Here is a 17037-nt window from a genome sequence, read left to right on the forward strand (position 1 = left end):
TTTCGTAGCACTAAAAATGGCGTCAGAAATCGGCAAACAAGGCAACAAGGAATCCAAAAGATAACTGCATGCGAAAACGCTGTGTGCAAACAACAGGATTGCTCTTTATTGGCGCATTAGCACAACTTCTGCAACAACGTAAATACCCACGAAATAAATGAGACAAGATATGCTGAAGAAAATTTTTTTGTGCTTTTTCATAAGCTTCAAAAAGTTCCAAATAAATTTTTTAATTACGCCTGAATGAGAGGAACCAAGAACAAGAGTGATGTTAATGAGGAATAATTTTTATATGGCTTTTGAGCTGGCGTCTGCTCGCTAATTTATGTCTGTAATCACTTAACATTACTTAAATTCTTTATATGTTTTAAAGTATTAACGTTTTTTAAATCGAATTAAAATATTAGTTTCATTTAGAGTAATCTTTTTAGATGATTTTTTAAATGAGTTTTACCAAATTTATCTTATGAAGCCGCTCTTTCATGTTTTAAAAAAATGTTTTAGTTGAATCAGGGAACAGATTTTATATTATTTAATCAAGCGGAAATCAGTAGTTAGATCTCGAGTTCTGTTTGAAATACATAAAGGTCTTTATTTGCCTTCTTATCAAACCATTACTATTATAAAAAATATTATCTCTTCATTAAAGCATATAATGAATTTATAAAAAATTTCAATTAAACTTTTATGATTGTTTAAGTCTTTCAACCTCATTATAATGTAAAAAATGCTGCATCATAAAATTAAAAATTTATAACCAGACATGAGAATACATTATATAAAACTTTTATTTTTAAATTTTTCATTTGACATGATCAAATAAACGATTAAAATTGATTAAAAGAATAAAATAATGATATCAAAAGAGGAGATAAAACAGAAAGGATACACAATAACAAATAAAATCGCCATGATTTGAGGAGAAACTTGCTTGCCTAAAACCAACTCTGATTCCGACAAGCGATATCGCCTTGTCGGATACGACATAATCGTTATCGTATCGGTGAGTGAAAAAGCACTCCGTTGCTGACCATGTATTTTACTTGACTCTATGTCGTTCGCCGACAATCGGATCCGTTTTGTCGTCATCGTGTCGTGTAATGAAAAAGCGCCCTAAAGCTGAAAACTAAATTTAAATATCNGCTCCGTTGCTGACCATGTATTTTACTTGACCCTATGTCGTTCGCCGACAATCGGATCCGTTTTGTCGTTATCGTGTCGTGTAATGAAAAAGCGCCCTTACTTTGCGCCATTCTGCGCTTCAAGAGATTCATTCAGGTAAATCATATGAAGAGACTTGTTTTGAATAAATTGAGAATTTGAAAAGTGGCTTTGGTACGAGGGATAGGGGAAAAAGAAAAGCAAGAAAAATAAATACAGATGTAAGGTGATAAATGTAAAGAGCTAATAAATTTTTTTTTAAGAGTTCATTGTTTCAAGACAAAGACATCTAGCCTTTTTGACTGTATTTGTCGCAAGCTAATTGGAAATCTCGGTGCAAGTCATCTGCGTTAGTTCGCAATGGACCAGGCAGATTGAAAAAGTTCTGAAGCATAAAGTTAACCATCATGGCTAACCATGGGATGTTTTCTTCGTTTCTCTCTCCTGTAATACAAGTGCGGGTTAGTTTGATCGAGAAGTCTTCCCTAAGGCAAATTTCTCCTAATACTTTATCCTGGAATTCCCTTGTGTTTTGGATAGGGTTCAAATTTACTATGCTACGGAGTAGAACATTGGTGGTGGTAAACTCAAAATTGTGCCTGCTGTTCAATAATGGCTACAAAATTATAAAATATAAAATTAGTTTTCGAGATCCTCTGTGGTTTAGAGGATAGAGCGTTCGATTCCCAATGAGGTAACCCAGATTCGAATCCCACCAGTGACCGGTCGATTCGAATTCTGTTCCCGGTTCGCACCGACCACCGTGCTGACGTAAAATATTATTAGTGGTAGACGGTTCATGGGAGAGAATCCCCTCCCTAACCATGGGAGATTTTCGTGGTTCTCTCTTCCACGTAACGTAAATACGGGTAACTTCTTTTTAAAAGTCCTCCACGAAGGCTAGTTTGCCAAAATGCTTGTTCCCGGAATTCCTTTGTCCTCCGGCTTAGGTTGAAAATTTCAAGGCTACGACTTGAACATTGCTAGTCGTAAACTAAGTGGATAGTCGTAAAAATGTCGGCTGCTCAACGTCGATTATTGAAAAGAATAAAATAAGCCTTCGACCTCAATTTTGCTTATATACAGGTGCATATTTATTAAGAATAAATTATTTCTTGCACCCAACTGAGCGGAAAAATGGCACACAAAAATAAAGCCACTTTTGTTAATGGCCAATATGTACGCCAACTTTATTATAATACTTTAAATACACGTTGTTGCATACCAATTATTAATCTTCAAGGAACAATCACCTCAATACTGATCCTGGTTTTAGTGATATATAACAGACGTTAATTCTTTCTTAAACTGAAACTGCTTGTTTTTGATGTATGAGTCCTGCTGAGGACGCTCTCATATTAATCTTGGAATCATTGGAAAGGAAAGGTAGTAACTTAAAATTTAACATTTTTTGGTAATTACTAAACTTATTCATACAGTCACCTTGTGCTACTAGCATTTTTTTTCTTTAAATGTTTAATTTTTTCTAAAAATCATACAAGCAATATGCAGTTTAAAAAAATGGAACAATAGTCCATGTTGAAAAGTTTTCACAAGCAAAGGAAAATAGAAAAAGAAACCTTAATGGCCCAGATGAATTTGTACTTAATTTGTATGGTATGGGAAAAGGTCGTTTACTTTCTTTTTATTTTAGATATCAGATTGCATTTTACCTATAACGTTTAGAGTTGTTTGAAAATAATAGCACGGATACAAACTTTGTCAAAATGATAAATCTTTACACCTCAAAACATTATTTTCAAAAAACCTGATTAATTTATTTTAAAAACAAAAATAATTGCACATGAATTTTTAAGAAGAGTGTAAAACAGATAAAGGCATAAAACATATCATGAAATTTTAAGAATGCACTAGAACAGGAAGTGTATTTTTATTTTCTTATGCGCCGAGCTTCAAACACATTTTCATTAAAAAATAACAACTGCAAAATACGATATTTGTTTAAATTAGAATTAGATGAACTAAATTAGATGTGAAGCTTAAGCGTGCTGAACAATTATATCAGAAAGTTGAGGAATTGAAGGATCAATATTATGGTATCAAAGATATAAGTGACACGAAGATAACTGAAACAGAAAGTGAGATTCTGAAGGGAAAGTAGACAGAGTAGAAGCTTTGGAGATAAGAATTAAAAATATTCTGAACTCTTCGATAATTAAACCTTCGAAAAGTTCAATAAGTAATTGTGAAAATGAAATATCTCAGGCTGATTCGAAAAGAAAACTAGAAATTAAACTACCTGAGATACCATGACCGGTATTTTACGGTAAATATGATGAGTGGCCTAATTTTAAATCGCAATTTGATAACATTGTAACTAAAAACAATGATTTAAACTATTCACAAAAAACTGCATTATTTGAAAGTGTCATTGCTAAGTGACGCTTCTGAGTTCAGCACTCCCCTTTTTCTGATCCTAGACTATTGGAATACGTCACTCTCATTCATTCATAGATGGCAGCACCCTAAAGCTTTTTAACGTTAAAAGGTCTAGTATTTCCCACCTCTTACAACAGGTTAACTTGTTAACTAATTAAGACACTTTTCCGGTTTGATACCATGCTAGTTGTAAATGGTTAAGAAACCATATAGTTTTGTATTCAATGTTTTTTAACCATACTAGTTGGAAACCGTTTTAAAACTGTAAATGTAGAATCAGTTCTTTACCGTAAACTCTACGGTTAATTGGATGGACAGACTACTACCGGTTATTTTACCTTAATTTTAGAATGAAAATTCTAACAATGCTGAAACACTGATTTGTGTGAATTAAAATTGAAATTGTAAGTATAATTTTGCATCAAAATCAGCTGATTTTATACTGAGTTTCAGTATTTACTTAGCAGAGTGTTTCATGTTACTGAGTTTAATAGAGTGCTACTTAGTAATTTGCAGTGAATGGATGGGGTGATTGGAACAAAGAGAAAGACACAGAAAAACAGATATTTATTGAATTGGGAAGAGACAGTGTGCGATGAACAGCTAAGTCAGATACTGTGAAATGTTTTTTTTTTACATAATGAGAATCACTCTTTCTTGTATTCCGAATACTTGCTCTTCTGGAATCCCTCGCACTCGTAGGATGTCCTATAAAATGTCTTATAAACCATCTCGTAATGAACTCTAAAATAAATTATAATTATAATAATTAATAATTTTCATAACAACATCATTCATATTCATAAATAGTAACAAAAATGTTATTTCGAATTGTTGATATTTTGCACGAAGCGTCAGTTATGAATGGTATAAAATTTGAGTAAAGATTCGATGAAATGGCACTTAATATATATGCTTGTTTAACCCTTTCCCACTCGCTCCCGTCAAAATCACGGGGTTTGTTTTGTCTCCTATTTCTCATACCCGTGATATTTCCGGGATAGAGCTTTCAATAATAATGCACCAAAATGTTTAAATACCCGGAATTTTTTTATTTATTTTCCTCACTAGATGGCTGCACCAGACTATTTTTAATGCAACTGGAGATAGTTCAGTTCATTCTAAACTATATGTAAGCGCTTTCTAAATGTATATATTTTTAATGTATTTTATACTCTAAGCTCAGCTACTTATGCTCTTTGTAGTGTTTTGTGTTCTGCGATAAAATATTTTTTTAATGTAGTGTACAATATGGGAGTCAGAGTTACATGGACATATGGAGTACGCATTGAGTTTTAAATTTCAAGCTAAAAAAATTCCAATACCCAAAAATGAATACATATATTGCACGTACGCCTTTTTTCAATATACTTTTCTCACATAAAAAATAGTCACTCTTATAATTGTTTTCTTGAAAATAATAAGATCGTGAAGGGTTAACCCCTTAGCGATCTTATATGTTCACCAGGTTGGAATTGTATTAGTCTAGTTCTTTCTGAAATAACAGATTTTGTTGCTTTATCTAAGCTTGTGTATATATAGTAAACATTTAAAATTCAGTTAATAACTAAATTAAAAGGTAAATGTTATTCCTAGTAAAATTTTCGAAGTGTGAGTAGTGATTTTTTCATATTAACTATATCACTAACTATCATCGATTCCATATTCGTGCGTTAGTGGCCGGCTTCAATTCTTACCAGAACTTTGATCAAATTTTCTTCTTCCAAATATGATTCTTCTTCTTCAGGAGCGCAACAGCCCTTTGCAGGCCTTGGCTGCCTCAACAGCACGCCTTCTCCAGCTCCCTCTGTCCATGGCAACTCCCCTCCAGTTCTTAAGTTTCAGGACTTTGAGGACCAAATATGATTGTCCAGCTCAAAGTTCTTTTACCAGTTTCAACCATTCTCTCTCATCAGCTTCCNGAATTATATTCAATGGCGGGTGGACATTATAATATAACAGATTAGCATAACAATGGTACATAAATATATTCCAATATAAAATTTACAAAGATTGAATAAATGCTGTAGGTACTGGTGAGTAAATTAACACACATCTTTTTTAATTGTCCAATGGCAAAATACACAATCTACTAATGCTACGTTTCACAATTCTCTTGCTTGTTTTAATCTCCGCTACTCTGACCTTTCCTCCCGTTCCATAAAATAGCTTTAAAATTTGTCCTAAGCTCCACTGATTTACAAGAAGATTATCCTCTTTTATTAAAACCATCGCATTTAAATTTATGTTGTTTTTCTCTACTTGTCATTTTGTTCTTTGTTGCAAATTGTTCAGGTAGTTGCGAGACCATTTATTCCAAATCTATTGAACCATTTTTGTCACCCTTTGCCATCGAGAAGGTCGGGTTTCCGATTTATCCAACAAATTTGATTCAGTTATAGCAGTTATAGACCTTCCAACCAAAAAATGTCCTGGTGTTAAAACATCCAGGTCATCAATATCATCTGACAATGGCCGAAAATTTAGGATTCCTTCGACTTGCGCTGTTATTGTAAGGAATTCCTCAAATGTTAATTTTAGATTTCCTGTAGCTCACTTTAAGTAAAACTTAAAGGATTTGATCCCTGCCTCCCAGAGACCACCGAAATTTGGATCTCTGGGAGGAATAAAATTCCAAACTATCTCTTCAGATGCCAAATAGGATGTTAGTTGTTCGTCAGGAAATATAGTTAAATTCTGCAATCTTTGCAATGCCCTACTAGCACCAAAGTTTTCTGCATTATCAGATGATATTGTAGCACATTTGCCACGCTTAACCACAAAACGCTTTGAGGTAGCAAGAAAAGCATCGGTTGTTAAATCGGAAACCACTTCCAAGTGAATCGCCTTCGAGGCTAAACACACAAATATTTCAGCATAAAACCGTTGGAAATTCCCTTTTCTCTTCATGTTTTGAAGGGAATGAACTAAATATTGGGGTGTCAGTTCTGGGACTCAAAACTTCGTTCTGTCACTCGTGAGATGGACAGAGTACTGTCGACTATAATATGTGCGCAGTTGCAAGGAACTAAGTGGCTTCATTAGTTTGGCCTAGTTGATGTGATGAAATTCGGATTTGTTCAATATCTCAGAAATATAGCGCCAATTTGGCATCTTTGTCTTAGCATCCTCGCCACCGTTTCTTTTAACCATAACTATTGAAAATTGGTGGTTGATCTTATAGCTTGAGCGTGCTCGTAGCACCAAGGAAATGAAATTTTGAAATACGGTCCATTAGCCATTTTATTCATTTGTTATCAATGAACCATCATAGAATTCAAATCAATTGGTATCGAACATTAATGATCCTTAATAGCCGCAGATGGGAAAACAGAAACTAAATAGATCGAAGCGTGCTGTCCAAGGTACCATAACAAAGTTAGAAACTTAAATTGATCAGACGAAGGAACAGACTCCAACTGAATTAGAAGTGAAGCTTAAGCGTGTTGAACAATTATGTCAAAAAGTTGAGGATTCGAATTATCAATATTATGGTATCAAAGATATAAGTGACTCGGAGATAACTGAAACAGAAAGTGAAATTTCGAAGGGTAAGTAGACGGAGTAGAAGCTTTGGAGATAAGAATTAAAGATATTCTTAACTCTTAGATAGTTAAACCTTCTAAAAGTTCAATAAGTAATTGTGAAAATGAAATATCTCAGGCTGATTCGAAAAGAAAACTAGAAATTAAACTACCTGAGATACCACTACCGGTATTTCACGGTGAATATGATGAGCGTCCGAATTTTAAATCACAATTTGATAACATTATAACTAAAATCAATGATATAAACGATTCTCAAAAACTGCATTATTTGAAAGCGTCATTGCTAAGTGACGCTTCAGAGTCCAGCATTTCCCTTTCTGTGACCCTAGACTATTGAAATACGTCACTCTCATTCATTCATAGATAGCAGCACCCTAAAGCTTTTTAATGCTAAAAGGTCTAGTATTTCCCACCTCTTACAATAGGTTAACTAATTAAGCCACTTTTCCGGCTTGAAACCATGCTAGTTGCAAGTGGCTAAGAAACCATATAGTTTTATATTAATTGTTTTTTAACCATACTAGTTGGAAACGGTTGTAAAACTGTAAATGTAGAATCTGTTCTTTACCGTAAACTTTACGGTTAATTGGATAGACAGACTACTGCCGGTTATTTTACTTTAATTTTAGAATAAAAGTTCTAACAATGCATTATACACTGATTTTTGTGAATTAAAATTGAAATTGTAAGTATAATTTTGCATTAAAATCAGCTGATTTTATACTGAGTTTTAGTATTTACTTTGTTTCATGTCACTGAGTTTAATAGACTACTACTTAGTAACTTGCAGTGAATGGATGGGGTGAATGGAACAATGAGAAAGACGCAGAAAAACAGATATTTATTGAACCGTATAGTTTTGTATTCATGGTTTTTATACCAAGCTAGTTGTAAACGGTTTCAAAACCGTAAATGTAAAATATGTTCTTGACCATAAACTTTACGGTGAATTGGATGGGCAGACTGTTCCCGGTTATTTTACCTTAATTTTAGAATTAAAATTCTAACAATGCTGAAACACTGATTTGTGTGAATTAAAATTGAAATTGTAAGTAGAATCTTGCATCAAAATCAGCTGATTTTATACTGACTTTCAGTATTTACTTAGCAGAGTGTTTCATGTTACTGCGCTTAATTGAGTGCTACTTAGTAATTTGCAGTGAATGGATGGAGTGATTGGAACAATGAGAAAGACACAGAAAAACAGATATTTATTGAGTTGGGAAGAGACAGTGTGCGATGAACAGCTAAGTCAGATACTGTGAAATGTTTTTTTTTACATAATGAGAATCACTCTTTCTTGTATTCCGAGTACTTGCTCTTTTGGAATCCCTCGCACTCGTAGGATGTCCTATAAAATGTCTTATAAACCATCTCGTAATGAACTCTAAAGGAAATGATAATTATAATAATTAATCATTTTCATAACAACATCATTCATATTCATAAATAGTAACAAAAATGTTATTTCGAAATGTTGATATTTTGCACGAGGCGTCAGTCTTGAAAGATGTAAAATTTGAGTAAAGATTCGATGAAATGGCACTTAATATATATGCTTGTTTAACCCTTTCCCACTCGCTCCCGTCAAAATCACGGGGTTTGTTTTGTCTCCTATTTCTCATACCCGTGATATTTCCGGGATAGAGCTTTCAATAATAATGCACCAAAATGTTTAAATACCCGGAATTTTTTTATTTATTTTCCTCACTAGATGGCTGCACCAGACTATTTTTAATGCAACTGGAGATAGTTCAGTTCATTCTAAACTATATGTAAGCGCTTTCTAAATGTATATATTTTTAATGTATTTTATACTCTAAGCTCAGCTACTTATGCTCTTTGTAGTGTTTTGTGTTCTGCGATAAAATATTTTTTTAATGTAGTGTACAATATGGGAGTCAGAGTTACATGGACATATGGAGTACGCATTGAGTTTTAAATTTCAAGCTAAAAAAATTCCAATACCCAAAAATGAATACATATATTGCACGTACGCCTTTTTTCAATATACTTTTCTCACATAAAAAATAGTCACTCTTATAATTGTTTTCTTGAAAATAATAAGATCGTGAAGGGTTAACCCCTTAGCGATCTTATATGTTCACCAGGTTGGAATTGTATTAGTCTAGTTCTTTCTGAAATAACAGATTTTGTTGCTTTATCTAAGCTTGTGTATTTATAGTAAACATTTAAAATTCAGTTAATAACTAAATTAAAAGGTAAATGCTATTCCTAGTAAAATTTTCGAAGTGTGAGTAGTGATTTTTTCATATTAACTATATCACTAACTATCATCGATTCCATATTCGTGCGTTAGTGGCCGGCTTCAATTCTTACCAGAACTTTGATCAAATTTTCTTCTTCCAAATATGATTCTTCTTCTTCAGGAGCGCAACAGCCCTTTGCAGGCCTTGGCTGCCTCAACAGCACGCCTTCTCCAGCTCCCTCTGTCCATGGCAACTCCCCTCCAGTTCTTAAGTTTCAGGACTTTGAGGACCAAATATGATTGTCCAGCTCAAAGTTCTTTTACCAGTTTCAACCATTCTCTCTCATCAGCTTCCCCCCCCCCCAGGCTGCTTGAGGTGCTATAAACTTCCAATTTATACGATTGTCTGCATCGAAACGTTGGACTTCTGCTACGGTTAGAACATTCCTAAGTTCTTTTCTTTTCTGCCATCTTTATTTTTTATTAAATACTAGCGTTCCGTCTTCGTATCTACCGCCTTTTTTCAGTTTCTATATTTCAGTCTAACAACAGAGTTCAATCTTAAACTGTTTCTACTTCATAAATGTATATGAAAAATTTTTTTCTCATTAATAACGATTAGATGTTATAGAAAATTTTCTATGCATGTAATATTTTGAAAACACAGTCTATCGTTAGTAATTTAACTTTACAATTTTACAATCATATTTTCCCCATTACAGTTTTGTAAAATTTATCTACAATAAGTGATCTTCATATAAATGCTCAAAAGTGATACTGAGTATTATAATAGAGAATGGTTCATTGTTTCTGTTAGTAAATTGATTACTTAGTAGAGAACAAAATATTTAAACGCGTGGTTATATGATGCATTAATGTTATTGGAAATTCATAACAGCCCGAGATTCATTTAATGAAAAATCTAATTATTTATGTAGTAATAGAAGTTCAAATAAATTGTATAAGAATGTATGCTAAGGAAAAACAAATGTTGTTCGTCTCCTGGTCTGACCGCAGTGCGTTGAGGATTAAAATTATTGCAATAGGCAGCAGTCCAAGTACAAGTGATTGGAAATAAATAATAATCCGTTAAAAGATTATCTGTTCTCATTCTGTTATTGTATTTCAGATAATTTATTTTGATGCTGAAAGTGAGAATCCAGTTAAAAATAGATCCTTTTAAAATATGATGAGTTATAGCGTTGTTTCAAAGCAATCACATTCTAATTGAACTGTTATGGACCAATTACATACCAATTGCGTTGTTACAGAACATTTTTAGCTAATTAATAGTTATAATTAATTTCCTTCCGTTAACACTTTATCTGGCACATCTTTAGAAGATTAAAAAAAATTTTATGTATTAAACTTCATCGCAACGCCGTCAGATCGGCTGAATAACAAATGACAAGCTTCAGCTTAAAGATTAATAAAATCATCAACATTTAGTAGCTACGTTTCTCAAAACATATCTAACTGTTTTTTTATTGTCTTGAGGATTTTAGATATTTCATTCATGCAAATAATTTCATGCAGTCCTGTTTTGAAAATTTTTAATGTTTACCAATTTGAATTGCAAAGAAAGATTAAGACATTTAGCAGATGTATAAACTACATGTGATATGGTTTTTAAGAGAAAAATGTATTTTTTGTGTGACCATTAAATATACACTATCATATCATAAAATTCTCTTAGAGGGAAAAAAATGTCATATTTGTTAACATATAACAATTGTAATAATAAAAGAATAAAATAATAAAAAAATATGAAAATAATAAAATAATTACGTTTCATTCTTAACCTTGGAAATAAGAAAGTTTTTTTTTTAATTTAGAAAGTACTTAATATTTTAGAAACAGTTGTGATCGTTTAAAATAAATTCGACTCATACATACATTAAGGAAATACTTTAGTCTATACAAGTCCTATTTTAAGTGCCTTGAAACTACCTAGTACAGTATTAGGTACTTGAAGAAGGTTCTAAAGCTTCGCATCATAATTTTTACATTTAAAATATCTTTTTATTTCAAATAAGTAAAAGAAAATTAAAAGTTAAAAAGTATTAAAAATTAAATTAATTCCGAAAATAACATAAAAAACACTTGTTTTAATTTATGATAAAAAGTATAAAAAACATTGCCAACGTTACTAAAAATTACTATCTTTTAATTAAATGTCATCGAATTGAAAGATAATATATACAGAAATCGTAATTCTGTAAAAATTCTAAACAATCTTTCAAAAACTAAAACCACAAATCTTCATTTTTTCCCCTTCAATTTAGCTGTCTTAAAACTAAAAATCAATGATGCTATCGCCTCAAATCGGATATTTTCTATCCAAACCAGCTACTTAATATAGTTGAATGAACTATTCAGTAATAAAATTCAGTAACATATTACTTTACGTTTTATAGGAGACGTCATGTTAAGGATTGTGTTCAAGTTTGAAACACTGAGAAGGAGGGGATTACTGACGTCATGATCTGCGTCATCACTAAGCCTGTCTATTAATCGCAGGGGTGGGGCGATGTATATATAAGAATAATATATACAGGAAGGTATTAGTAGTGTTACCATGTTGTTGCTCTTTGAATAAATAAAACTAAAAAGGAAGTCATTTTTAAAATGTTCCAGCATTAACTCTTAGAAAACCTTTTTACAATGTTGCTCTTTTTATTTATATAAATAGCTTAAGAAAAATAAATTTATTTGAAGTTCTAAATTGCTTTAGCTCATTTCATAACCGAAGTATTCCGTTACAGATATAAATAACTCTACTAAGACCTTTATTTTGCCATAGAAACTAATTCATCATATATAATGCATTTTATTATGATTAAATTACTGCTATGAGGAATTCAGAGTATGTATGAAATTCTTATAAGATAGAGTATTTTAAACAAAACACCTAAATATTAAAGAATATCCTTAATACGTGACTAATGAATGAAAACTTCAATCAATATCGTAAAATTTCTCTGAACTCCAGCTCCTCTTTCATCAATTTCTGAGAAAAGGGAGAATAACATAAATGAATTACGACAGAGACGATGAAACTTCGGTGGTTCATAATTTTATTTTATTTTACTAGCAAATAAATCGGCCGCCTTTAACGTAAAGAAAATAATTTTGTTAGCATTATAAATTCTTCTGCTACATTTTTCGTTGATCAAAGCCAGAAATTTCGGGAAATATTTGAATAACCAGATTATATATCCCACAACCACTCTAGTCATGTTTGAGGATTTACAATTATGTGTACGAGTGTAGGGTTTGCCTTGTGAAATAAATTAAACATCTGAGGAATATCATCGTTAAATCAAATTATTCTTCAGTAAACAAATTTTTATTTTTATTTGGATTGACAGTTTTTGAAGATTATGGTAGTTCTCTTTAAATTGCTATTTCGTTTTAGTTTTTTGTGCTACGACGTTTGGTTGATGATATGAACATGCTCAATTTTTAAAAATTTAAGGATAAAAATGGTATGCTACATTTTCAATTTAAGTATAATAAATGTGTAAAAATGGCAATGAGTGCTCTGTATTTTATTATTCTACTTTGCCCCATTTGCTAAACTCTAAAAACACGTTGCGACTTCACGCTGTGAGTGTGTGTGTGTGATTTTTCTGTCTCTTCTCTACCGCATATGCCAAAAAATACTTGGTAAATTGCATTTGAGTCAGTTGTTAAATTAAATCTGAAGCAAAAAATAATGAAATTTTTATATTTACCGATTTTTATATTAAAAAAATCAGCTAAAAACTTAGGACTAGATTATTGAATAACTACTTCGCAATTTTACTCACTTTGTTTTGGTGCACAGTTTCCATCCCCAAGCTCCACAAGGAACCTTAACTTGTGTGGTCACTTTTTGTTTGTATCCTCTTTTGAAGGGCTCCTTTATTTCAACAAACTTACAAGGTTTTCTGCAACCACAAATACAATGGAATGAATTTTCATCAAATGATAGTGATAGGATAACCACAATCACAGTTCATAATCTGAACTCGTCTGCACTTCACCCAAGATAACAAATTGTTCATGTCAAGTTTTAGGTTAGATGTTTGCGAGACGAACCTCAGAGAGTCATTTTTTCCTATCTCTGAGATCCATCTCAGTAGCCTAGCTCTCTTCATGAAAGTTACAACTTGTTAATGTGGACTGAGATCATTTTATCCGAGCAATTTAAACATTTAAATTTAAAGAAAAAAAGCATTTGTATTTCATTTATATTTTGAATGATTAAAAAGTTCAGTTTCTTATGAGCGTTTTGGTTATGAAAATTTTAATGGAAAAAGTAATCAAATACTAAATAATATACATTTTTAGCTTTCGCTAACTATCCCCATATGAATAATTGAATTTTATGTTATTAAGAGAAGTAATCCAGTTTTTTTCTTCTATAAAAATATTTCCTGAAAAAAGAGCTGTTCATTATGGTCAGAGATAATTTTAGGAAAAATTAAACAGTGCAACAAATAAGATAATTAGGTTAATGGATTCGTGCAATTTCATTTCGTGAATCGTTAAAAACTTTTATATTTATCAGAACGTTTCTGGAAACATGAAAATGAGATTTTAGCTGATGTTTGAGTGAATTATTTATTATTATTCATTGAAGTAAGCGCAATTATTAGCATTATTTATAAATATTCAAAACAGTAAATAATGCATGTCTTTGTGTTACTGCTTGTTAAAATTGGAATGATAAGTTTGGTCCATTATGCATTTTAAAACAAATTTCCTAAACTGCTCAGTTAAATTTTTTTTCATTTTGCCACGAGAAAAACAATGACATTTCACAAGAATATTATAAAAGTGATAAAAATCAAAGTCATTATACAATAATATACAAGGTGACAGGAAATAAGTTGGATAAAGTATAAAACTAAATTTATTGCTCCATGTTAAAAAATTTTGCGCTTTCTTAGCAACAAAAGTTCGTTAGGAATCAAAAATGGACCTTACAACAGACGTTCTGCTCTAAGACATTGAGCAAATGAAATTTACGATGATTAAGTAAATAACTTACTGCACAAGAATGGCCATCTCATTCACCAGACTTGAATACAATGAATGTTTACGTTAAACCCTTCTATGAGACAGGAGCAAAATCTCATAAGAATGTATATAATTGAAAATTTGACCTTGGATTAAGGTCAAATGTAATGAATTTGATAATTTGTAAACATGTTACAAGTGGCTATGTTTTCATGTTTATTTGAACGTTTATGTCTCTACAGGCATATAAAATTTTTATTCTATTGTTCTTTAGGCTATTATTTTCTATTATTCAGACTATTAATTTTTTATTCTATTGTTCTTTTAAGCTATTTCGTGTCACCTTGTAGAAACCACAAACTTAGATTTTAAAAGTTCAACAATAACAAAATGTGAATTCTAAATCAAATGCATTAACTTAACAGTATAAGATTCTCTATTTTTTTTCTCTGATAAGGAGGACGCCATATTGCAGGAGAAAATTTTCATCGCAAATTCTCTGTCATCTCCATTACTAATTTAAAATTTAAAGTATAGAAAAAGTGAGTTCTGAGAAACCTAGAATAGGCCATGAATTTTCAATTGTTGAAAAAAAAACGAGAAAATATCAAAATGGAAACAAATTATTTGAAGAGAACTTCCTGATATCGTAATCCTAAGTAATCTTTTCATATTTTCTTTTTCTCTTGATATTTTCATAATTTATTTTCAGCATTCGAAACTTCATGGCTTACTTTAAGTTTGTTTGAAATTACTTTTTCTACACTGTAAATTTTAAATTAGTTATGAAAGTGAAAGAGAATTCGCAATGACAACTTTTCCCCGTGGTATAGCGTCCTTTTTAGGGTCCCTTTTCATGCAGAAAAAAATTCCTTCATCTGACTTCTGAAGAATTATATGTTGCAATTTCTTATTTATTTAGTAGCTAATTAATATTTTTATGCATTTTTGTTTAAATTTATTAATCATTGAAAAGTATTCTATCAAACTTATTTACCGAACTTTCAATTTCAAGGTCATAAATGCTTTTAAAACTTAAATTTTAAAAAACTCTAAATATTAAAAATTGTTTTACAAATACCTGCATTTTTGAAATTTAAAATTGAGTAGTTAAGTTCGATAGAATATATTTTCAATGAGAAAAAGTAAACAAAAATGATTCAAAAATGTTAATTGGTAACTGAATAAATAAATAATGAAAATCTGGGCATATAATTTTCCGTAGTTTCACGTGGGAGAAGTAAAATCGTTTTTTTTTTCAGAAGGAGACCCATAAAATATTTACATTTGCAAAGGATTTAAAGACATTAAAGAAAAAATATCTTAACTTCTTGTACATTTATCAATTATACGTTATAATGTTGAGTTAATTTTTGGCATTCCTGAATACTCTAAAACACAATTTTTTAATAAAAAATTAATTAAAGCTAACTTTTTTTCACATCTTGTTCCAATGTATCCAAGAGAGCAAATACACTTCCCAGATTTATTGCATTTGCCTCCGTTAAAGCATCCACCAGCACAATAGGCTATAAAGAAATTTCAATGGAAAAAAATTAGATATTTACTTTAATTAAAGATAGCATGTCATATAAAGATTTCAACGTTTCATTACGAGTACGACATCATAGCCAAAATATTATTTTTTTGGAAAGCAAAGTATAAACATATTAACTTACACATATATTTAAAAAAAAACATAGATTGATTAAATAATAGAAGTTTTAGCTGTTGACGAGTACTCAAATATTGCTATTTTGATATCAGAAAAGAATTAACAAAAAAAAATTTAAAAAAGAAACAACGAATAGATAAAATTGTATCATTCTTTATCATTATAAAATAATAGCTTTAAATTATTTAATAAATACTGCAATATTATATATATTTATTATGAGAACGTCAGTAAATAAACATTCTCTATAGTACCGATTCCACAGATACGTAAGAGTTCCTATTACCATATTTAATAAATCTTTGAATTTAAACGTAATTTAAATCACTATAACTCTATTTTTAAAAATTGTAGACTATTATGTAGATGTGATTAATTAAACTTTTATAACAGTTGAAAAGTTATTTTTAATGCTATTCCTTGTGTAGATGGAACAAATATTATCCAAAACAATTTTATTTGTTGTTTGCAAGTGGAAGACTGTTTCATTCATTTTCTTTCGTTAGAATTAAACCCTAAGAACATTCATCGTCAAATTTGAATTGCTAAGATGTCATGTTTACACTTAAAGAATACAGTGCACTCCCGATTATCCGGGTTAATCACTGGGACAGGTCGCACGGACAATCGAAAAACACGGATAATCCGAAAACTCCTTTTATTAAAGAAAAATTCAATATCTGTACAAAAAATATAAAAATTGCTGATATTTGCATGCATAGCATCAAACTAGGAATTTTCCTTATTAAAAAATATGTAATGCGTCTTCGCCATATATCGATACACATATTTTACGAAGCGCAGTAATGTCACCGTAATCAAATCCTCCCACATAATCTAATAAAGTTTCCACAGAGCAGCAGAATGAGAAATTGTATTTCATTCATTTACTACATCTTCTGCATCAGTTACTATCATCACTATTTGATTTAACAACATAACGATGTCTTCATCAGTCAAATACTGGAAGCCAGGCTCACATGCATCACTTTGAAACCAATCTTCTAAATTTTCTTCATCAAGAATTTCGAAACCTT

General features: G+C 31.0%; 2 protein-coding genes across 2 annotated transcripts in view; both read right to left on the reverse strand.

The window, feature by feature from the left end:
* LOC107454592 (ubiquitin-conjugating enzyme E2 J1-like) overlaps positions 1 to 17037 on the reverse strand; it is a 183825-nt gene that overhangs the window by 155311 nt on the left and 11477 nt on the right. The gene's annotated exons all lie outside the window — the stretch shown is intronic.
* LOC122270830 (uncharacterized) overlaps positions 8302 to 17037 on the reverse strand; it is a gene marked incomplete in the record, with an annotated part of 246208 nt that continues 237472 nt past the window's right edge. Inside the window, 3 exon segments of the mRNA XM_043049771.2 lie at positions 8302 to 8496; positions 13131 to 13250; positions 15758 to 15854. Coding sequence (XP_042905705.2) covers positions 8400 to 8496; positions 13131 to 13250; positions 15758 to 15854 — 314 coding nt within the window.

Source organism: Parasteatoda tepidariorum, chromosome 7, assembly GCF_043381705.1.
Source record: "Parasteatoda tepidariorum isolate YZ-2023 chromosome 7, CAS_Ptep_4.0, whole genome shotgun sequence".
Taxonomy (NCBI): domain Eukaryota; kingdom Metazoa; phylum Arthropoda; class Arachnida; order Araneae; family Theridiidae; genus Parasteatoda; species Parasteatoda tepidariorum.